Source organism: Brassica rapa, chromosome A05 (genome assembly GCF_000309985.2).
Source record: "Brassica rapa cultivar Chiifu-401-42 chromosome A05, CAAS_Brap_v3.01, whole genome shotgun sequence".
In the NCBI taxonomy this organism is placed as follows: domain Eukaryota; kingdom Viridiplantae; phylum Streptophyta; class Magnoliopsida; order Brassicales; family Brassicaceae; genus Brassica; species Brassica rapa.
The window spans coordinates 26449214-26471646 of NC_024799.2; the positions used below are offsets into that span (position 1 = coordinate 26449214).

The 22433-nt window shown below is 35.7% G+C and overlaps 4 protein-coding genes across 5 annotated transcripts; 3 read left to right on the forward strand and 1 right to left on the reverse strand.

Moving 5' to 3' along the window:
* Positions 1-6838, forward strand: LOC103870726 (probable E3 ubiquitin ligase SUD1). Its single transcript, XM_009148890.3, has 9 exons — positions 1-3323; positions 3397-3921; positions 3993-4778; positions 4866-5053; positions 5137-5442; positions 5511-5662; positions 5744-5895; positions 5984-6130; positions 6224-6838. Exons 1-9 carry the CDS (start codon positions 3126-3128, stop codon positions 6602-6604), a joined length of 2835 nt encoding a protein of 944 aa, XP_009147138.1. The 5' UTR covers positions 1-3125; the 3' UTR covers positions 6605-6838.
* Positions 6839-6948: 110 nt separating this feature from the next.
* On the forward strand, positions 6949-10641 carry LOC103870727 (aldehyde dehydrogenase 22A1). The gene is made up of 14 exons (XM_009148891.3): positions 6949-7240; positions 7350-7393; positions 7649-7753; positions 7855-7982; positions 8047-8169; positions 8271-8424; positions 8641-8744; positions 8817-8895; positions 8967-9062; positions 9173-9310; positions 9413-9628; positions 9704-9895; positions 9976-10119; positions 10211-10641. The coding sequence occupies exons 1-14, from the start codon at positions 7129-7131 to the stop codon at positions 10364-10366; spliced, it is 1791 nt and encodes a 596-aa protein (XP_009147139.1). The 5' UTR covers positions 6949-7128; the 3' UTR covers positions 10367-10641.
* A 324-nt stretch (positions 10642-10965) lies between these two features.
* LOC103870730 (peptidyl-prolyl cis-trans isomerase CYP21-4) lies at positions 10966-13181 on the reverse strand. The gene is made up of 8 exons (XM_009148892.3): positions 12951-13181; positions 12414-12604; positions 12295-12334; positions 12167-12217; positions 11892-11977; positions 11566-11703; positions 11314-11464; positions 10966-11221 (listed from the first exon to the last, which is right to left on the reverse strand). The coding sequence occupies exons 2-8, from the start codon at positions 12563-12565 to the stop codon at positions 11135-11137; spliced, it is 705 nt and encodes a 234-aa protein (XP_009147140.1). The 5' UTR covers positions 12566-12604; positions 12951-13181; the 3' UTR covers positions 10966-11134.
* A 259-nt stretch (positions 13182-13440) lies between these two features.
* On the forward strand, positions 13441-22200 carry LOC103870782 (raf homolog serine/threonine-protein kinase Raf). Of its 2 annotated transcripts, XR_004458025.1 has the most exons (14): positions 13441-16323; positions 16737-17172; positions 17821-18370; positions 18494-18534; positions 18663-18731; positions 18857-18957; positions 19065-19143; positions 19344-19442; positions 19556-19624; positions 19717-19766; positions 19861-19942; positions 20890-20984; positions 21110-21341; positions 21435-22200. XR_004458025.1 is itself a non-coding variant. In XM_018658960.2 (13 exons), the coding sequence occupies exons 1-13, from the start codon at positions 15953-15955 to the stop codon at positions 21216-21218; spliced, it is 2151 nt and encodes a 716-aa protein (XP_018514476.1). In that variant the 5' UTR covers positions 13441-15952; the 3' UTR covers positions 21219-22200. The 2 variants fall into 2 exon arrangements, 1 of the variants encoding a protein (XP_018514476.1); XM_018658960.2 differs by having other exon boundaries at positions 21110-22200.
* Positions 22201-22433: the final 233 nt, after the last annotated feature.

The following is a 22433-nucleotide window of genomic DNA, read 5'->3' on the forward strand; positions in this document are numbered from 1 at the left end:
ACTGCCCCCTACTTACCTAATGTAGCTCCGCCCGTGTGGATAACTATCTTGCCAAGTCTTGTCCTGGTAAATTGCTAATATATTTTTACTAATATATAAAACAAAATAATATTATTCTAATATTATTCTCATCCGAAGTGGAAGATTTGGTGTAGTTTAGGAAAATATGCCTATTTCAATCAGAACTTTATTCGTCGTGCATATTTCTTATTGAACTGAATAAAAATACAAAAACACTACATGAACTTTAAGCATTGTAACTTTTCATTCCGAACTTTATAGTACTGCATATTCTATATTAAACTAAAAAATATTCAAAATACTACATGAACTCTCAAAATCGCGCTTATATATGTACTGACCATAAAATTTTAAAACAAAGTTAAATTTTCAAAAAAAAATATTTATTTAATTATTACTTTATTAATATTCTTATAAATTGAAATATCTTTTGGAAAACTTAATTTTATTTTTAAATGTATCTTTATATACATAAACAACACAAAACTTTAGTTTTACCATCAATTTTAAGTATGCTATAAAGTAAATATTTAAATTAATAATAATTAATTTGAATGTATTAAATGATGATTTTAACATTTAAATTAATAAATATATATATATATATAAAATTAAAAAAAAAAATTTGATTACATTTATTTCATTAAGCCAAAATTTATATGTAAGTCAATGTTTGCAAATTTGAACAAGAAAATTACTTTAGTGGAGCAATTAATATGCTATTATTTGTCTAGAAGTGTGAGAGATCTAATCTCTTAAAAATTAGTTTTTATTAGTTTAAATTTATCTAAAATGATGTTATTTTGATAACTTTGCGAATGACTAATACCTTTGAGAACTTTTAATATATAAAAAATGATGTATAAAAACTAATATATTTGACGTTCAATATTTATAAGGACGATTTTGAGAGTTAATGCAATATTTTTATTTTCTTTATTTAGCATAGTTAACCATTAATCAAATATATTTGACGTTCAATGGTTTTATTAATCAAATATATATAGTTCTTATAAATATTGTTATTTTTATTTTCTAACATGTCTTTGTTATCTTTGTTAATGCAATATTTTTATTTTCTTTATTTAGCATAAATTATCAAAAACCATAATAACCATCAAAAAGTTATTAGTACTTTAATGTTATTTTTCATAATTCATGTATCTCAAAAAAAAAATAAAAAAAAAATCATAATAAGTAATTTTCATAGAAAACTAAAGTATATAAAATATATACTAATAAAATAGTTTATTTGAGTCTTGAGAAAGTGTCCACATAAGCATAAAATATTTCTTCCAAAAGAAGTAACATGACATTATTACTAAAAAACAAAAAGTAAATAATAAGTAAATATACAATATAGGAAAAATAAATAATAAGTAAATATACATTATATGAAATAGAAATATTACATTAAACATCTATCATAATATTATTATCCAGACTGAGATTAAAGATGGCCGCACTGCGTTCTTCTGGTTTGACGACTGGTTACAAATGGGTAAATTGATAGACATCACGGGAGCAATAGGTACATGCTATCTTGGAGTTCCCCGGAACGTTCAGGTTTGTGAAGCTGCAACGCGATCTCGTTGGAACGTAAGGGGTCACAGGAGTCGTCATTTTCATGACCTATACTTGCGTATTCAGAAAAAGTCAGTGCCTGATGCAAATGGAGGTAACAATGTTGTGCTTTGGAAGCATTCTGACGATTCTTATAAACCATATTTCCCTTCTACTTGCACTTGGGATCGGACTAGAGAGAGAAGAGCTACAGTTTTTGGTGCAGAGGTGTATGGTTTGCTCAAGCAGTGCCGCGATTCTCCTTTATTTTTCGGCTGGCTGCTAGAAAAAGATTGTCAACAGGGGATAGAATGAGAGCGTGGGGTATTCAACAGGCATGTGTTCTTTGTGGAGAGCCTGATGAGACTCGTGATCATATCTTTTTTTGCCTGCCCGTATTCGTTACTATCTGGGATAGTTTAGTAAACAGATTGAGTGGAAACATGACTGACCCTGATTGGTTAATCATGATTGGTTAATCACTCTGCAGTTTTTGACTACAAATAATCTGCAGGCTCTTGACAAGATCTTACTCAAAATGGCGTTTCAGACATCCATCTATCACATCTGGAAAGAAAGGAATGAGCAGAGTCGATGAAAGTGGGTGGCAGAGTCGATTCATCAAGTAGCATATAATACTTCCAAGACAAAGTGGGTGGCAGAGTCGATGAAAGATGAGGAGCCTTTGCGTCTAAACACATTTTTCTTAGCACACAAGCAGCATCTCGTAATACTTTAATAGTATGAAAGGAGAGATTTGTGAATAATACTTTAAAGAATGAAAAGAGAATGTTTGTATTTTAAAACCTTGGGTGTCTCATATATATATATATATATACTTTGGGGATTTGACTGAAGATCTCTAGAGCAGGGGTATATGATAAACAAGAACTCTTTTTGTTGATAGAACGAGTCAAAATATGTTAATATCTTTAGCAGTGGTTAGGTTTCTAATGTTGGTAGATGTTGTCTTACCTTTGAATGACAAGTAATGAATCATGGGAATGAGTCTATCTATCTCTATTTAACTAACTAATTAAAAAATTAAGAGCATCTTTGTCCTTAGTTTCTCAAACAAAAGTGTTTAATGAAATATCTTGAATTAATGTATTATTTTAACATTTGTTTAGATTTAAAAAATAATAATTTTGGAGAAATACACTCTTTTTTTTTGTCAACGGAGAAATATACTCTAAATTTTTAAAAGCATCCGATATTTAAAATTAAGTTGGAATATTGGTCACAGAAAATTCACCTTTGTCAAAAGAAAAACTATTTTAACAGTGGTAATAATTCAACTTTTTTTCCGTGGTAAAATTGATAGGAAGCAACGCGGAAAGTCACCACTCTTTACTCTGCAAAAAGCATCCGCAGGAAAGGAATCGTCACCTATCAGTCATCACACCAATATTAGTAATTTTTTTATTTAAATCGTTTATTCATTTATAAAATTCTAACTTTTAAGCTCATTTGCGTTTGCCGCTTCAAGGAAAAACACAGGTGACCCGAGAGAGACGAGAAAGAGCTCCGCGTTTCCTAAAATGGACGTTTCGCCGGAAGCCGGTAGCTACGACGAGGTTTTCTCAGCAGAAGACGAAGACCAGTGCCGGATTTGTCGATCGCCGGAGGAACCAGGAAACCCCTTAAGGTACCCGTGCCTGTGCCGAGGTTCGATCAAGTTCGTCCACCAGGATTGCCTTCGTACCTGGCTCATTCGCCGCGGAAACAACAAATGCGAGGTGATTTATCTTTCTTTCTCATACCCTAAGAGTTTGGGGGATTTTTGATTTTTTAGGGTTTTTACTGTTGCAGGTGTGTGGGCGTAGCTACTCGTTTGTTCCCGTTTACTCCGAGAACGCTCCGGAGAGACTTTCTTGCGACGAGTTTCTTCTCGGAGTCTTATCAAGAGCAGGACGTTACTTGAAGATGATTGTTCCTTGGATTGTGTTGATTCTCTTGAACTGCTACTTCGTTTCTTTACACCCTTGGGGCCAAGTAGCTGCTGCTGAGTTCCAGAATGATTTTGGGATGTCTCGGAAGTTCGCGTGTTTCTCCACTGGCTTGTTATACATTGTTTTTAGCGTGTGTCTCATGACGGTTATAGCTCTTGTGAAGTTGGAGGTGGGAGATGTCAATGTCAGGAGGTTTATTGGGAATGGTGGAGGTTTGCAGTTCTTGTTGAAGTATATGAAGATACTTTTTGATTGGTATTGTCATAAACTCATACACTTCTTGGGGGAACCTCCTCGGCTTATCTTTCTTCCTCCGGAGGCGCCGCTTCATGAGTTTGGGGTTATCAGAGGGGTGCTTTTCTTTCTGGATGATGATTCCTTTGCTGTAAGTCTTTGCTAACTTAGTTACCACAATGGAGACTGTTGAGTAACAAAGTTGTGTTTTGTTCTGTACAGATTCTTGCCATCAGCGTGTATGTGGCTATCCTCGTTGTTCTTCTGCCAGTTTGGATTGGAAGGATTGGAGGCAGCTATTTGTCTGTAAACTCGACTGTTGTTCTTGGATACATGATAATGCTGTCGGTTTGGTTTGCTTATGTTGGATTCCTCTTCGCTCTCCATCAGAACTTGTTTCCAGTTATAGTTCGGTGGCTTTCTCTGGGGGTTCACTTCGTAGCAGTGAAGTTGCCATGTCTGTTGTGGGTTTTCTCAGTAAAATCCTGCAAACGCCTGCAAAGTCTTGTGAGCTTTGGAATCCGTCAAGCCTCACTTCCAGCCATATTCCACTGGTTTTCTCTAGGATTTCACTTCATAACAGTGAGATTGCCAAGTTTCTTGTGGGTTTCCTCAGAAATGGTCTGCAAAAGCTTTCAGAGTCTTGTGCGCTTAAGAATCATCTCCATTCACCGTGAAGCCACCACACCTCCAGCCATATTCCAGTGGTTTTCTATAGGATTTCACTTCATAACAGTGACATTGCCACGTTTCTTGTGGGTTTCCTCAGCAGTGGCCTGCGTAATCCTATCTGTCCTTAAGGAAGCTTTTGTCTTGTGCTTCAAAATTGGTGTTCTGCCTTGGATAATTGGCTGTTGGCTCGGAATCTGCACCTCCCCTTTGTTTGGAACCATATTTTCCCAGAGTTTTGAGACTGTTTCACACTTCCCATGTATGATGTTCCTACGTTGGTCTTCTGGAATCGTTTGCTTGTTGGTTGCTCAGTCTTGCATGTACCGTATCCAGGAGGTAATATGTTTAAATTTTTGTTTCATTCACAGCGGAATCTTAGTTCTTTTATTAGATTTTTCCTCATTTTCTTCTTCTTTTTGGCAGATTGTTCATAAACGAGCCATTTGGTATCTCCTAGATGTCACAGATCCAGACTACAAGATCACCAAAATGAATTTTGGTCACACTTTCTTTGCGCTTGCTTCTCATGGGGTATTGTTGGTGATTTTGTTTCACTTACCAATTAGAGCAATTACACTTATCAGCCCATCATTTTTCCCTCTTGAGTTATGGTAAAGCTTGCTGCATTTGCTTCCCTCTGAACCTTTTACCTTATATATCATTTCTAATTTCTTGTACTTTGAACATAACGCAGGGTCAGCGACGAAGAGGTTTCTGCTGCTGCACACTCAATCTATTTCCACCTACTGTCGTCCTCCCCAAAATGGCTAATCGGACTCGTCAAACCAGCTATGGAACTCATGGTTCAGAACTGGATCATCACTGTTAGCTCTTGGCTTGATCTGAGTGATTACTTGCTGGTTGCTGATCAAAATGTGAGACCAAGGATGCAACCAAGAAGGCGGTGGCTTCTATTCTGTTCCGTAGCTGAAGGCTCTTTGGTCTCTTTGCATGGATCTAAGAATTCTGAAGACGATACTAAAGACCAAAGAGATAACAGGTGATTGACTTATACAGACAAGCTTTTTTTTTTTTAAATGAATTGTTCTGACAAGTTGCGCCTATTAGGTTTCTGCTGAGGATTGCATTGATGTTGATGCTAGCGGCTTTGAGTACGTTCGTCGTTAGTACAGCCTTCATGGCTTTACCTATTTTGCTGGGGAGAGGATTACTTGAGTCTCTCTCTTTCATCATGCTAAGAATTGGACTCAAACGTGACGGTGTGTTGTATTTTCTTCTTCATCTTGTTTCTTATTTACATGCCTTATATGTCTCTCTCTGTGAATCTCGTGGTTTTGCAGATCTTCTTGCTTTTTGGATTGGATATAGTATCATTGGACAAACCTACACCATCACTTGCTTTGTATATGATGAAATTCAGAAGGGAAGATTCGATTTGCTTCTCAAAGATGTCTTCATGTGGATACGAAATGGGTTGCTTTTCTCCATATGGGTAAGAATAAACCTTCAATTTTCACAACAACAACAAAAAACTCATGAAGATTATGACTTCTAACTTGCAAAAACCACGGTGTAAACAGATCTCTGTCATACCAGGGTTGCTCGGTCTACTTATCGAACTTATGATCATCATCCCATTACGAGTGCCACTAGACGAATCACCGGTACATTTCTTGATCCAAGATTGGCTGATAGGAGTATTTGTGCTTCACACATGGGTCTTTCTGGTAAGAAAAACATCAGTAGCAGGGTTTTGACAAAGCCTCAGTTTCTTGCAGGGCAAGTAATAATGTATCTGTTTCTCCTTGTTTCTTTGACAGACAATGCTCACGCCAATCAACTGGTTCGCAACTGAAGCATGGCTAAGAAAGCTGGAAAGAATCAGAAATGTGGGACTTACTAGAGTTCCTTCAACGTGGCTGCTTCAAGACGTGATCGGTTCCATCATAAACACACTTCTAACCACACTGACCATCCCTTACCTGCTCGTGAAGTTTCTGTTCCCGTTGCTTGGAGTTTCGGAAAGCGTCACTTCAGCTACTGAGCGGCTTATATGGCCTGCGTTATTAGCCTTGCTAGCGGGTTGGATCATTGCCAGGATCACACATGACTTCATCATCTACGTTCACCAACTGGTCTTCAATGAACGGTACTTGGTGGGTGAAATACTTAACAATGTGACTGAAGAAGAGCGGACATAATCCATGGGAGTATACGACGAACAAAGAGACTCTTTTGTTGATAGTAACAAATCAAAATATGCTGTTGTCTCTACTCTTTAGCAATGCTTAGGTTTCTAACTTTGACATTAACTTGGAAGAAACCAAATTTAGTACAATATTATCGTGATAATATGAACCAGCCGGTTTAATATTTTGGTTTTTTCTCGGTTTAGAAAACGCAATTGAATTATATACAGCGTGTGGTTGGTTGTTTTCTTTCGTGTACACGTTCTTGTCGTTTTGCTTCAACGTGGATGTTCGTTTTAATGACGCAATATTTAATTTTTTTATTTAATCCATCTCTCTCTCTGAGATTACCCCTGAAGTTACCAAATACTACCAACGTGCCATTCTCACAGTTCCAGTGGACTCGAAACAAAACAAAAAAGCGATTCAAAGCTGAGAATATTAAATCCCATCCGATTGACGGAGACGCCGAGAGATTCATCCTTCGTCGGCGTTGTCTTCTCCAAGCTCCTGATTGAACAATCTCTGAAGACGAAATGGCGTTCTGGTGGCCGCTGATCGTTCTCGCCTTCGCTTACGCGATCTGCAGATTCCTTCTCATGCTCATTCCTCCCAACGTTCCTTCCATTGACGTAGACGCATCCGATGGTAACTCTTCCTCTCTATATGTACCGTCTCCTAACTTCCGTTTATGGCTTTGCGTGTTCCTTTGCTTATCGATGTTTAATTTTCGGAATGGATTATTTTTTGGGAACAGTGTTGGCTCATGGAAAAGAAACGGAGGAGAATAGCTTCATTTACGTGAGTTCTTCATTCGCATCACTTCTCATTTTCATCGTTGAGTGATAAGAGATTTAAGCTGTTGATCTTTTTGTATATTTTTTCCTGTTAAATTTGGTTTAAATATCGTAATGTTAAATGTAGATTTCATCTCTGTATTATTTGAAATAAACTTTGGTTTCCATATTTGTAAATCCAAGCGGCTGTTATATTATGATAGTTAATTAATTGATTAGCACACTGAATAAGAGTTTCTCTGTGACTTGGATCTTTTAGATTCCTCCAAGAGGACGGAGCCAACAGTCTGACAAGAAAGTTCAGTGCTATGAACCTGCCACGATGAAGTATCTTGGATATTTCCCTGCTCTCTCTACTTCCGAGGTTAGTTGCTTCAAGAGAAACGTAGCTATATTACTCGAAAGGTTTCTCTTAAGGCGATGCACTTTATCCTGAGATAGGATTGACACTTTTGTGTGTTTCAGGTTAAGGAGAGAGTGGCACTATCAAGGAAGGCTCAGAAAACATGGGCTCAAAGTAGCTTCAAGGTGAGAAGGCAGTTCTTGCGGATTCTTCTCAAGTACATTATTGAACACCAGGAGCTTATATGCGAGTAAGGATTACTTTCTATACATTTTTTCCCCGATTGATGCTAAGATAGTCTCGTGTTTGTTTAGAGTCTCGTCACGTGATACTGGAAAGACTATGGTTGATGCGTCCTTGGGCGAGATTATGACTACTTGTGAGAAAATCACTTGGCTTCTTTCCGAGGGGGAACGATGGTTAAAGCCTGAATATCGGTATTTCTATAATATTTTATTTAAATTTCAGTTTTACTTATAGTTCTTCTTAGATCTTGCATAGTTGTGATGTCAATTTAAATCTTTTTTTTTTTTTGCAGGTCTTCAGGAAGAGCTATGCTTCATAAAGTATCAAGAGTAGAGTTCCATCCCCTTGGTGTCATTGGAGCTATAGTCCCATGGAATTATCCCTTCCACAATATCTTCAACCCTATGCTGGCTGCAGTCTTCTCAGGGAATGGCATTGTTATTAAGGTATTGCCGTAATGCCTTTTATATCACTATAATTCCCTGACCCCTATTGATTTTATCTTTCCAAAGACAATACCATTCATCAAATCTCAATTGGCTTTCGTGTTACTGTTAATATGATGTCGACATCTTGGGTAGTGCAACCATTGAGAGGAAGTTGATTAGTCTTCATTTGAGGTTTTGTATGCATTTATGATATCTGGAAAACCTTTTCTGCAGGTTTCTGAACACGCTAGCTGGTCGGGATGCTTTTACTTCCGCATTATTCAAGCAGCTTTAGCTGCCGTTGGAGCACCTGAAAATCTAGTCGATGTGATAACAGGGTCTGTATATTTAAACTCTCCTTAGCGTGCTGTTATTAAAATATTTTCCTCAAAATAACACATTCGTTTCAGGTTTGCGGAGACCGGAGAAGCACTTGTCTCATCTGTTGATAAAATGATATTTGTTGGATCTACAGCTGTTGGCAAGATGGTGCAGTCTACAGACTTTCTTCTTCATTCTCATCCGTTTACTATGAGCAGTAATTATCCAATATGTTGCAGATAATGAGAAATGCGGCTGAGACATTGACACCTGTCACTCTTGAGCTTGGTGGAAAAGATGCATTTATCATATGTGAAGATGCAGATGTCTCCCATGTAACTGTTCTTTCTGTATCATCATGCTTTCTTCTGAGTCCTTATTGTTTATTCTTGGAAAAGGAGGGTTATCATTGGATAAAACTTACCACTTTCATTGTACAATGTAGGTTGCACAAGTGGCTGTAAGGGGCACTCTTCAGTCCAGCGGGCAAAACTGTGCGGGTGCTGAAAGATTTTATGTTCACAAAGACATATATACTGCATTCATTACCCAAGTTACCAAGATTGTGAAGTCCGTTTCTGCTGTAAGTGCACTGTTCTCTTTTTTCTCGGTTTCCAGCAACGTTTAGTCTTCTCTTTCTCAAATTTTCTCCTTTTATCTTATTAAAATCCTTCTTTTACATCAGGGTCCTCCTCTAACTGGGAGGTACGACATGGGAGCTATATGTTTACAAGAGCACTCTGAACACCTACAGAGCCTAGTTAATGACGCCTTGGACAAAGGAGCAGAAATTGCCGTTCGTGGAAGCTTTGGTCATCTGGGCGAGGATGCAGTCGATCAGTATTTCCCTCCAACTGTTCTTATCAATGTAAACCACACCATGAAGATAATGAAAGAAGAGGTACTTAACCTTACACTTACTTTCATTTGCTCGAAGACTTTTTGTTTATGTTGCTTCATGTTGGTGATGCATCAGGCCTTTGGACCAATAATGCCGATCATGCAATTCAGCACTGATGAAGAGGTCATCAAGCTGGCGAATGATTCACGTTATGCGCTCGGCTGTGCTGTTTTTTCTGGAAGCCAGCGTCGTGCCAAACAAATTGCTTCTCAAATCCAGTGCGGCGTTGCTGCAATCAATGACTTTGCGTCAAACTACATGTGCCAGGTACTCATCTCTGGCTATAGTCGAGGGGATTTCAACTTTCATTTCTTTGATTAAGACTTTTTCCTCTTTTAATGTTGCAGTCGCTCCCGTTTGGAGGTGTAAAGGATAGTGGGTTTGGACGGTTTGCTGGCATAGAAGGTTTAAGAGCTTGCTGCCTTGTGAAATCCGTGGTCGAGGATAGATTCTGGCCACTCATCAAAACCAAGATTCCAAAACCTATTCAGGCAAGTTCTTTCTTAAACTACAAAAAAAATTGTATATCCAATCTTGATAATATAACTGTTAATAATAATCCTGTTTGCGGTCAAATCACAGTACCCGGTAGCAGAAAACGCATTTGAATTCCAGGAGGCACTAGTTGAAACCCTTTATGGACTCAACATCTGGGACCGGCTGAGATCACTAATCGATGTCCTCAAGTTCCTTACCGATCAGAGCTCTCACGTGAGCAGAACTAGAAAGAGCCACTAAAGACCCGGTGACGAATAACTTTTTACCATTTCCATGCATCAGCTGAGTTGCTAATTTTGGTATTAGTAAGCCTTTTGGGATTAGAGCATAAGCCTTACAGACTCATTTTCCTCGGAAGGGCGATGATTCGTGACTTGTGAGATACTTAAAATTCACTTGCGTTGTCTTATATAATACAGGAACTGTCAGTTGGTCTATTCAAATCTCTCAGGTCTTCAAGGATATTTGGTGTTTTGCAGTTTGGTAGGTATAATATAATATATAGATGGAACCTTCTTGGAAAGTCACTGTCGACAATCCTAAAGTATAATACTACTGATAGAGAAACGTAGAACCGGACTGAGAATTGATAATGTATCAAGGAGCTTTCTCTTGAGGAGCTCAAGGAGTAATATGATTCTCATTAAGCGGATGCAAGCTTCGTCTTCTCTCATGATTCTCTATAATGATGACCAACAATTAACGAGGAATGAAAATAACTAGTTAAAGTCATTGTTTCATCTTAGTTAAATGGCAGATACGTAATAACTGGTTATGATCTGTTGGTATTGTAACTTTCGATTTGTTGAAGACAGTGTGCTTATGAAGACTATCCAACATTCAGAAACAACCAATTATGCCAACTCAAACAAAGATGCTATTTCCTCGATATCAATTAAAATTACAAAACAATAGGAAATACTCAGTAAAATAAAGATTTGGACAAACAGCGAGTATGAAGAAAAGATTTGGCGTGAGGTAACAAAAGAAAGAGTTTTTTTTTTCATTTCATAACTCTCGTTTAAGTACAATGCTAATGATCCCTATCTGCGATTTTGGCTGGAAATGCTCATCTGTATCCACTTCCTCAATCTCCTGTAATAATAACATGACTTAACAGTTAAATACACATGAAAACAAATGAAACAAACTATAAAAGCTGAATATATGTGTTTGTTGAATCAAACCTGAACTACATCCTCTCCTTTAAGAACTCTTCCAAACACTATAAGCTGATAATTCAGATCCGGGATTGGTGCTGTTGTGATCAGAAGCTCGAAGTCCTTGTTGTTCCCTTTGTTTTTTGGTGTCCCCAACATGAACGCCTCATGTTTCGGGCTGAATAACACAACACGGGTTTGGTTTTGATCTTACTAGACTAAACAGATATGATGAGGATTTTTAAGTCTTAAAAGCAAAGGCAGAGAAAGAAAAATCACCTTGTGTCAAGGCGACCACGGAGCTTTCCTTTAGCTGTCCATTCTTCTATAGGTATAGAGCTCGAGGAGTGACCAGCTTGCACCAAGTAGTTTTTTATAACCCGATGAAACGGCATTCCCTTAAAGTGATCTTTTTTACTGCAACAAATACTCAAATGTATTATTGCTTCTACCACAGAATTGAGAATATTGTACTCGAAACCTATCAAAGTCGATGTAACAGTCCTACTTAATAACAATTCATGACCAAGCTTAAATAATCAAGTTCTTAAACTTTCCCTTTATATCTAGCTTGAAAGACGGTAAGAGAATTATGATATACTAACCATAGATCTAGAAACTTGTCGACAGCTTCAGGGGAAGCATCTTTAAAGAGTTCCACAGTTATGAGACCTTTTGATGTGCTTATATCCTACATGAGATACGAAGATAGGAAGCAAAGATATCTCATTACGACTGTATATCCAGGAGATAAGACCGATGCTGTATTACATTTAAATACGTCTATGGAACAGAAACATAATATCACCAAGGTGAGATATAAAAACAGTGATTAAACAATAAACTTAAGCAAGTAAACATGGAGATTAGATTAACTTACGGCATAACCAGGAAGATCGTAATTCTTCTGTTGTGATACAGCATTTGTGTCCTGAAACGCAACACAAAGTAAGTTCATCAGAATCAAAACACGATCACTGAGAAAAAAAAGACATCTCAAAACAGTACCTCAAATCTTTGACTCTGGGTTTCAAGTGTGTTTCTTGACCTGAGAGATAAATTAAACGTTAACAGATAGAAAGTTGTAAGATAAAGAAGAAAGATGGAAAGAAAGAAAGAAACAAAACCTCTGGGACCAATGACGATAAGTAGTGACCAAGGAGAGTACAACTACAGCAACTACGAGATTACACACGACAATTGTAGAAATACTTATCCGACTAGGACCTTTCTTCTTCTTGCTTTGATTAAGCAGAGCCTGAGGTTTTATCCTCGCCATAGCCAACCTTTATATCTCACAGCAAATAAAACTTGTTCTCTGCAAACCACAAATCATCCTTTATTAACTTAAACTCAAAAAGCTCCAAACTGCATAAGATTGGGTAGTTCTCCCAGCTCAACAAGCCACTAATCATACTAAGGTATTGACTTGATTCAGAATCTAACATATAATCAAATCAACACATGTGAAAACACCACAAAAGAGTTTATCTCTGGCAATAGCTTCAACCAGTAACTTCAGATACATCAGATCCACTTACTTTTTTTTTTTTTCCAATTCTCAATCAAATCAAACAAAAAGTATATAATCAATCTCGAGTAACGGATGCTCTCATGTCTCAAACAGATAATATAAATTCGAAAGAAGAAAAAAAAAGACGCACCTAGAAAACAAAAGGAAAGAGCGTTACGACAGGAACCGTGCGAAGATTGGTCGTGTTTTGTATCGTCGATCGGAAAACTGCTTTTGAATATTTTTTTTTTTTTTGCAGAGACGCTTCAGATGAGCCGTGTGCTATTATCCGACGGCTGTGATTTACAGCTTACCAGAACTCGACGAAAATTATTACTCTTTTAGTTTTCTTTTCTTCCAATTTTTTTAAAAACTCGATAATTGGTCTGGTTTTTCTTCAAAGGTAAACCGGTTATCATACATCATCAACCTTGTAATATGAAACTTTACTCTATTGTTGTGGTTATCACTAGGCCAGGATATTTTATCCGTTAAATTTGATTCGATCTTTATTTATTTTGATTCGATCCGAAAAATCCAGATATCCGTAAATTTTTGGAGCAAAATAAATACTAAAAATTGATATCTGTTAAAAACGAAACAAACAACAAATACTAAAATTTTAAGAATCGGATATCCGTTCCGCTCCGACAGCTAAATAAATACATATATGTATATCAATTAAATGTAGAGTTTTATATGTATGAGTTTATATAATTATTATTTTAACATATGATTTAAGAAATTATATTCACATTATTAGTTATAAAAGTATTAAAATGAAAAAAGTGAAGAAATTTTTTATGATATTTATAACTTTTTCTTAAGTTTGTCTTTCTTATAACAATTTAAAAATTTAAAAACATATAGTTTCATTGCTTCTTTTATTTTTTATTTTATATATCATGTAAAAATATTTGAAAGAACAAATTTATCTCATTTTTAGATTATTTGTATTAACTAAAACAAAATGATATATCCATAATATTTTTAAATATTTGTAAATATCTACAAATTTTTCAAATATTCAATTTTCTGGATATTTGTATTTTCCGGAGCAAAACAAATCAAAAAAATTGATATCTGTAATATACGAAGCAAATATGAATACCTCTAAAAATTTGGATATCTGATCTGTGCACAGTCCTAATCACAAAGACCAACCCTAATATTGCAAAGATTATAGATAATTTATTAAAGATTTCAATAAAATAATTTTTTTAAACAAATTTGAGAGATTCTGCTATAAAAGATTCTCTTAAAATTTGGTGGCAAAAACTAATATTCCACTTTGTGTATGTCTATAACCAATTCTAGTTATCATGATTGCCATACACTTCACTAATTCAGACACATCCGTTTAGATTATTGGCTACAATTTTATTTGATTTCAAATCCTTAAAACATAAGTATATGGTCAAAGTCAACAAATCTTCTAGTCTAGCCAGACATTAAATGAAAAAATGAAAATGCAAAATCACTTGAAAACTAGGTCAGAGTCGGTTTTCTGACTTTTGTCAAACAAAATGCCACTTTTGTTGATGGTTTTGGGTTCGCTGACCATCGGTAAACCGTAATTATTTTAACTTGGAATAGTTTTTGAAAATTGGGGTGTTCAATATTTCTTAGATATTGGTTGTAAAGAAAACCAACACTAGATGAATAAAGCTTTTGTTAAACTTGAATTGGTGTCTTAAAAGAAAAAAGCTTCCTTCTGGCGTTCTTTAACGATGATGAGTCTTTGATTATTTTTGAAGTTTTCTAAAGAAACCAAAGAACTTGAATTAGTATCTTCCACATACTAAACGGAAGCTACGCCACGTTCCTAACTGAAGGACATGTGATACGTGCAAGAGAAGAGGGGAAAATATTCGATTTCAATTGCAAAAGGTGCGTTAGTTACGTTGAACTTGCCGATATTTTGGCCGACATACGTACATTATTAGTCTAAGATAACGAATGCAATATTGTAGTTAAAAAGAAGCGGTGAGGCGGCAAGATCAAAGTTATTTTAATTTGCCAAGATAGCACTCTTGAGCATCGTCCACGTAAATATGAACACTCTGATAAGAGTTTACGCACTAACGTCCACGTACTGCATTTAAGATACTATGCACAATTACTTACATTCGTGTACGCAGGGGCGGAGGCGGAGCTATGTTATGCATAAGGGGTTCACGTCCCCCAGTTAATTTGTGAATTTTATTAATGTGTTTACGCATTATCGTCCACGTACATTTTAAGATACTATGCACGTTTACTTTACATTCGTGTACGCAGGGGCGGAGCTATGTTGTGCATAAGGGGTTCACGTGCCCCCTGTTCATTTGTGAATTTAAAATTATTTAGCTGAATATATATTTAGTTAATGTCTTAGAAAACTGGTTGTATTTTCTTCATTATGCCCCACTAGTTTAAAGATTAAATTGATTTTGCCCCCATTATTTATGTTATGCATAAGGGGTTCACGTGCCCCCAGTTTATTTGTGAATTTTATATTATTTTGCTGAATAATTTAGTTAATGTCTCAGAAAATTGGTTGTATTTCTTCAATATATGCTCCCACTAGTTTAAAGATTAATTTGATTTTGCCCCCATAATCCAGACCTGCACATCATTTATTTTACAATAAATAATAGTATAATTCAAAATTATATTACATTTCCACCACTATACAATTATCATGGCTCTGCCACTGCGTATACGTACATATTATTAATATAGTCTCTACTACAGAAGGTTATCTTTGTAATACACAGACCAAAAATCTAAAAAAGAAGGTTATGGAAACAGTCTATGGTCTCTGTCTTCTTTTTCTTACGTATCATGATACTGTCAACTGATTGTAGTTTTGGGGTTTTCTGCGTAACCAACAAATCGTCGAGTTTCAATCCAGATAGAAGTATAGATCCGACCAACCTCCTCCTCTTCTTACACTCCTTCAATTTAAGGAGTGTAAGTGAAGAAACGTTTTCATCCCTGTCGAGTGCTTTTGTGACATTAAAAGGTTTCTCGCGTAACGTTTCCTTAATGAAAGAGAAAGGCAGTGATCAATCTCAATACTCACGGACAAGAAGACTTTCAACCGTTGTTTGAGTACTCCTTGTTCAAGTTTTTACTCAACTTGCTTTTGTGTTCGGTTTTTCGAGCGCAATGGAGAAACCACCTCCTAATGAGCTTCTGAAGAAGTTACTAGAGCTAGAGCAAAGCCACGAGCATCTAAAGCAGGAGATGTCTAGGCTCAAGGTATCTACGGAGCTTACTCAACAATCGCATTCTGTGTGGCCGTATCAGCCTGCGAGGAGAAACATCGGCGAGGGAGCTCCAGCGAGGAGGAAGAGCGTCCCTGCCGCGTTTCAGAAGCAGAAATGTATCCAAGATTCAATCAACTTGAGAAATGGAGTAGGTGGAATAGGAAGAAGATCATCGGTTGGAAAGTTCACGAATAGACAGTACTTTAATATCCTGCAGTCGATTTCACAATCTGTTCATGTCTTCGATCTAAATATGCAAATAATATTTTGGTAAGTATTTCCATCTTTCTGTATTATTATCCACATCTCATATATATATTTATTAAGTTTGAGTTTATCAGGAGATTTCAACTTAAAACCAATCGACCATAAGTCTCTAACTCTTTATATATAGTGAAACCTTTATAAATTAATAATGTTGGGACTACATTAAAACTATAATTTTTTTAATAATTTATAGAGATATTAATTTATCGATATACTAATTGAACCAAAAACTCAATTTGAGAGTATAAAGTTATATTATTTTATAGAAGTTTTTAGTGTATATTAATTTATAGATTATTAATTTAAAAAAGTTATAATGTATGTAGTTTTAAATATATTAGTTTCCAACTACATATTTAGCATCGGATTTCATTCATTCATTAACAGTATTCAAATACTAATATGATTTATGACAGGAATGCCATGTCTGAAAAGATTTATGGGTACACAGCTGAAGAAGTAGTTGGGAAGAACCCAGTTGATGTAATGGTAGATGAACGAGATGCTCCTTTTGCTAGAGGTGTTGCTCAACGTTGTGTCAGTGGAGAGAGCTGGACCGGCGAGTTTCCTCTGAAGAGCAAATCAGGGGAGAGAATTTTAGCTGTCTGTACGTGTTCTCCCTTCTACGATGATGAAGGTTCTTTGGTTGGGATCATTTCTATCACAGGTAACACTGAACCTTATATGCACCCGAGAGTCCCTTTGGCTACGTTAAAGGCAAAAGAAGATGAAGGGAGCTCTAGCACTGGAAAGAATGGTTTTGCGTCTAGACTTGGTTTTGGAACCAATGGAGCTGGCCTTGACTCTCATCAGCCTATACAAACTGCTATAGCATCAAAGATATCATTTTTGGTTAGTGCCTGTTAATTCTGGAAATGTCTTAATTCATGTGCACCAGAAAAAAAAAATTCAACATTCGGTTGGACTGAACTTAGGAAGTTTTTTTTTTAAATAATGATATTTTTCTTAAGAATAAAAAAGGATTTTGTGGCTACTATAAATATGAGTTTTGATTGTAAATTTATTCATTCACATAATCCAATAGAGAAATTCTCTAAGATATCATAAGTTTTTGTTACAAAAATAACCATAAATTAAAAAAATAACCAAAATAAATTTTATTAAAGAATAAAAATACATTTATATTCTAAGGTTAACTGATTAGACTTAGAGTTTAGTGTTAATGAGTGAGGTTTTGAAGATATGGTTTCAAATTTTAAAAAATTAAAATTAAAATTAAAACTTTTAAAATAAAAATTGACTATTTTGGTCATTTTCATTATTGAAAGTTATTTTTGTGACAAAAATTTAAAAAATAGCTATTTGAAAGAATTGCCCAATCAATATACAAATACTAAACGTGAATTTGTCTGAATTCGTTTTTGTTCTTAAGGTTCTTTATTTTTCTTAAGTTAGTTCGCGTTCGTTCATAACAGCAACATTCTCTCTCACCTTTTATTTTGATGTTGCACGTTTTGATGACTAGTGTTGAACTTTCAGGCATCCAAGGTGAGCAACAAGGTCAAGTCGAAAATGCGAGTAGGTGACAGTGGTGCCACACTCTCTAAAGGGGTATGCGGTGCTACTCTCTCTGACAACAGTGACAATGCATCATTAAGTGGTGTTAGCATACAAAGAGGGGATCTTATCTATCCTCCTTTTGGTGTATTCTCATGTGATGAAAGTGATGGAAATACTACAGCCCCTAAGATTCCCACCCCAAAGGCTGAGCATGAAGTTTCAAAAGGGAGGCCAACTCATTCTGGATGGCCTTGGTTACCGGATGAACAAGAGAAAGATAGGTCTCACCAGATTAGTCCATTTTGTGATGTTAACTCTGGAAGCGATTCCTCTGATAGTAGTAAGCAAGACAACATCGAGGCTTCTAGTATGTGGTCTTCCTCTGTAAACGCGAACAGCACACGCAGCACTAGTACCTGTGGAAGTGCCAGCAGCAGTGGTGTGAACAATAATGATGATACTGATAGTGATTACCTGGAATATGAAATTCTATGGGATGATTTGACCATCGGAGAAGATATCGGAAGAGGTAACAGATTATCTTATTTGCCATGAAAATCCATTCTTTATAACATCTTACATTTTACTCATTTTATGTGGTTTCATGTCTATGTTCTGCTTAAACACTTCTTTTTTTTCCTATTTTTACAAGGTTCATGTGGGACTGTCTATCACAGCCTCTGGTTTGGATCTGTAAGTTTCTGGCTTCTAGTGATGCTAAATAATAAGCATTTTGTTGATCTATTGAAGCTTCCATGATATTAAAAACAAGTTGCAAGTCCCTATAGATCTGTCTTATTAAGGGTTTAATGTCATATCAGGATGTAGCTGTAAAAGTGTTCTCCAAACAAGAATATTCTAAAGAGGTCGTGCAATCTTTTAGACAAGAGGTATTGTTTTCATTTGATTGCTCTTACTTAACTAATAAAGACAGTCGTCATAGTTTAATGGTTTTAGTAGAACCAACATTTAAAAGTTTCAAAGTTATTAATATTGGTCTTGCTTTTCTATGAAGGTATCGCTGATGAGAAGACTTCGACATCCTAATGTCCTTCTGTTTATGGGAGATGTGACTTCACCTCCGCGTCTCTGTATAGTGTCAGAGTTCCTTCCACGGTTCGGTCTCATCTCTTTTGGCTACTGTCCTCACTTTCTTTTTGTTTATGGGCCTTTATGACTTAGTTTCTGATCCATGCTCCTTTAATTCGATTTACTATTTCCAGTGGAAGTCTCTTCCTTCTACTACGAAGGAGCGCATCAAAACTGGACTGGAGGCGGCGTATTAATATGGCCTTGGACATTGTGAGTACTAGTTATACATTCATTAGACATCTTTCCACATTTCTATGGTCATTGAGAATCGCATATAGAGCATACTCCTTTTCTTTTTTTTATTGTTTCTATATGATTGGTTCTTTGTATTGGTCTCATAGTCCTTTTTTATTCTCTATGACTTAGTCAACTTACATCTCATACAGCACATGACATGATTATTCACACAGGCTCGCGGTATGAACTATCTTCACTGCTGTAGTCCACCCATTGTCCATCGTGATCTCAAGTCGTCAAATCTGCTGGTAGACAAGAACTGGACTGTTAAGGTGATATAAAAAAACTTACATCATTTATGTAAATGAACTTGAAAAGTGAGACTCCAAATCTCCAAACTGCAACTAGAAAACATCTTCAACTTATAGTGTGACATCTCTAACAGGTAGCTGACTTTGGTCTTTCGCGTATCAAACATGAAACATACCTAACTTCCAAGTCCGGGACGGGGACGGTACTTACACCTAGTCTCTTTTCGATTTGAATCTTGATTCACTAGCCAACCTCTCACGATGATATTTGATTGGATTTTTACATGTTCTATAGCCTCAATGGATGGCACCAGAAGTTCTTCTAAATGAGTCTGCCGATGAGAAGTATATTCTTGTGTTCTTGTTTGGTTAATTTCTCTTGATTACATGTTATTCCAGCCTTCAATGCTAACTAGCTCTTGTTAATTTATTGATACAGGTCTGATATTTACAGCTTTGGAGTAGTACTCTGGGAGCTTGCCACAGGGAAGATCCCATGGGAAACTCTCAACTCCATGCAGGTACGTTTTTGAGCGATGTAACGAAAGTGTCTCAACCACATATTTAGGAAAGGAAATATATATAAGACTTATTCTTGAACCTCTAGGTTCACCAACCAATAGAATTGTGTTATTTCATATTTGAAATCTTTTAAAAAAGGAAACAAAATATTTTCTCAAGCTATAAGTTATATTATATTTTTAAAATAAAAAGGTAAAAATAAATAAATTAAAAAAAGTAGTAATTAAAAAAATATATTTTTAACGTCCTCAGCAAAATACTAAACCCTAAATCCTAATCCCTAATCCCTAAACTCTAAATCCTAAACCCTTAGGTAAACCCTAAACCCTTGGATAAATCTTAAACTCCAAATTAAAAACACTAAACACTCAAGGGTTTAGGGTTTAGGGTTTTAGGATTTAGTGTTTTTGATTTAGAGTATGAATTATCCAAGGGTTTAAAATTTGCCCAAGGGTTTATAGGGTTTATGATTTAGTGTTTAGGGATTAGGATTTAGGGTTTAGTGTTTTGCTGACGACGATAAAAATATTATTTTTTTTAAATTCGTTTTTCTCTAACTATTATTTTTTTTTTAGTTTTTTTAACCTTTTTTATTTTTAAAATATAATATATTTTGACAATATTTTGTTTCTTTTTCTAAAAGATATCAAATTTGAAATAATGAAATTCTATTGGTTGGTGAACCTAGAGGTTCAGTGAACCCAAGAATAACTCTATATATTATATAACAATAATCTTTATTGTGAAAAGATCAGTCTCAGTGTAGACCACTATTGGAAGTCTATAAATAAGTTGTACACACTAGGCATGTCATAAACCATTATACTTTGCTGTAATAAGTAAAGATACAAGTGAAATGTGTTGTTATATTATGTGTAGTCTAGCCATACTTCTATACGCATACACAAATCAATTGTGAAGAGATGCTTGTTTGCAATATCTGCAGGTGATCGGAGCTGTGGGGTTCATGAACCAGAGGCTGGAGATTCCAACGGACATTGATCCTCGTTGGATCTCTTTAATACAGAGCTGTTGGCACAGGTTAGACATGGAGAATTTCGCATGATTTCTGGCTAGAAGAATATTATATAACCTTCAATTAGATGTGTTAGATAATGCTGACGTTAATGATCTGTGTTTTTATTTTGGTCTGTCCAACGCTGCAGCGATACGAAGCTGAGACCCACATTCCAAGAATTGATGGAGGAACTAAAAGACATGCAAAGAAAGTATACAATACAGTTCCGAGGACAGCTAAAACAAAACAGCTTTTAGTTCCTAAACGCACCGCTTCAAGGCAAAGAGTCTGTTCATAAAACAAAAGGAAGATAGAGAATTGGCCTTAGTTCGAGAAGTTCAAACGTAGTCTTCCTTGTCGCCTCTACGAAATTCATTGAGGTTTCATATCTGCGCTCTGACATCTTGAGCAGAAGAAACAAGAACATTCTCTTAATGGGATTATTTTTCTAACATCTTAGTTGGATCTTGTAGGATGGAGAGAAGAGACAGAAGAGTGCTTCAGAAGTTCAGTGTGTCAGTGTGAAGCACATGGAATACGCAGTCAAAGTAGAGACGTACACACACTCTAAAGCCAACAACCTCGTACTCCAGAAGAGACTGGAGCAGTCATGAGAATCTTGTACACACTACTACTTATTCTCATCATATTATTAATTATGAGGCTTTTGTGTATATATGTATAGTTATTTGTTCTGTATATCATCTTTGTGTTTTGTTGTGATTTCACATAACTTTCTGGTTATTTACATCAAAAGTCCCCATGTGAATCTTATAGTTTTCTATAGAAACCAGTAACTTCAAACCTATAATATCCAAATGCTAAACGAAAACTCTGATGCCACCTTAGCAAGTTAGCATTTATAACGAAGAACATATGTGATATCAGCAAGAAGATAGCGAGTTTAAATTAATTTTCATTTCCATTTTCAGTTATGTTGTAATTTGTAAACATCTAATAAAATTTTTAATGGTTTTCTCTCTTTGTTTTGCTATAACCCTGAATTTGAACCTTTTAAAGCTATTAAGAAAAGAATTGCGACTTGAAAATATGTTTTTTTTTTTTGCACAACTAAAAAATATGTTTGTTTAATACACGAACGATCATGGAGATTATTCTACCGATTGTCACGTAACATATATAATGGCAAACTAAAAATCATTTTTTTTTTTTTGAAAAAGGGTTTCGAAAACTAAAAATCTTAACATTCATACCAAAAGTAAATAAAAAAATTAGTGAGAAGAAGAACGTAGAAGCTCCACTGATTGTGGATCATAGTCGCGAGTTTCTTTCTTACGTATCACGTGAATTTTCAAGTGATTGAGGTTTTTGTTTTTGTCTGCAAAATTGTCGAGTACCAATAAATTAGAGTGACAACATTTTTTTTGGATCAAAAATTAGAGTGACAACATAGTACGCAATCTTTGATCACAAAAACTAAGGAGCCCCCAAGAAACTAGGAACAGATCAAC

Bases quoted from the DNA above. Each gene is read 5' to 3' on its own strand.
- LOC103870726 (XM_009148890.3), top strand. From the start codon at position 3,126: ATGGACGTTTCGCCGGAAGCCGGTAGCTACGACGAGGTTTTCTCAGCA. The intron at 3,324-3,396 runs GTGATTTATCTT...TTACTGTTGCAG, and splicing joins GCGGAAACAACAAATGCGAG to GTGTGTGGGCGTAGCTACTC. The intron at 3,922-3,992 runs GTAAGTCTTTGC...TGTTCTGTACAG, and splicing joins TGGATGATGATTCCTTTGCT to ATTCTTGCCATCAGCGTGTA.
- LOC103870727 (XM_009148891.3), top strand. From the start codon at position 7,129: ATGGCGTTCTGGTGGCCGCTGATCGTTCTCGCCTTCGCTTACGCGATC. The intron at 7,241-7,349 runs GTAACTCTTCCT...TTTTGGGAACAG, and splicing joins TGACGTAGACGCATCCGATG to TGTTGGCTCATGGAAAAGAA. The intron at 7,754-7,854 runs GTTAGTTGCTTC...TGTGTGTTTCAG, and splicing joins CTGCTCTCTCTACTTCCGAG to GTTAAGGAGAGAGTGGCACT.
- LOC103870730 (XM_009148892.3), bottom strand. From the start codon at position 12,565: ATGGCGAGGATAAAACCTCAGGCTCTGCTTAATCAAAGCAAGAAGAAG. The intron at 11,978-12,166 runs GTAAGTTAATCT...TATCTCATGTAG, and splicing joins ACGATCTTCCTGGTTATGCC to GATATAAGCACATCAAAAGG. The intron at 11,704-11,891 runs GTTAGTATATCA...TATTTGTTGCAG, and splicing joins GACAAGTTTCTAGATCTATG to TAAAAAAGATCACTTTAAGG.
- LOC103870782 (XM_018658960.2), top strand. From the start codon at position 15,953: ATGGAGAAACCACCTCCTAATGAGCTTCTGAAGAAGTTACTAGAGCTA. The intron at 18,958-19,064 runs GTTCGGTCTCAT...TACTATTTCCAG, and splicing joins GTGTCAGAGTTCCTTCCACG to TGGAAGTCTCTTCCTTCTAC. The intron at 19,443-19,555 runs GTGATATAAAAA...CATCTCTAACAG, and splicing joins ACAAGAACTGGACTGTTAAG to GTAGCTGACTTTGGTCTTTC.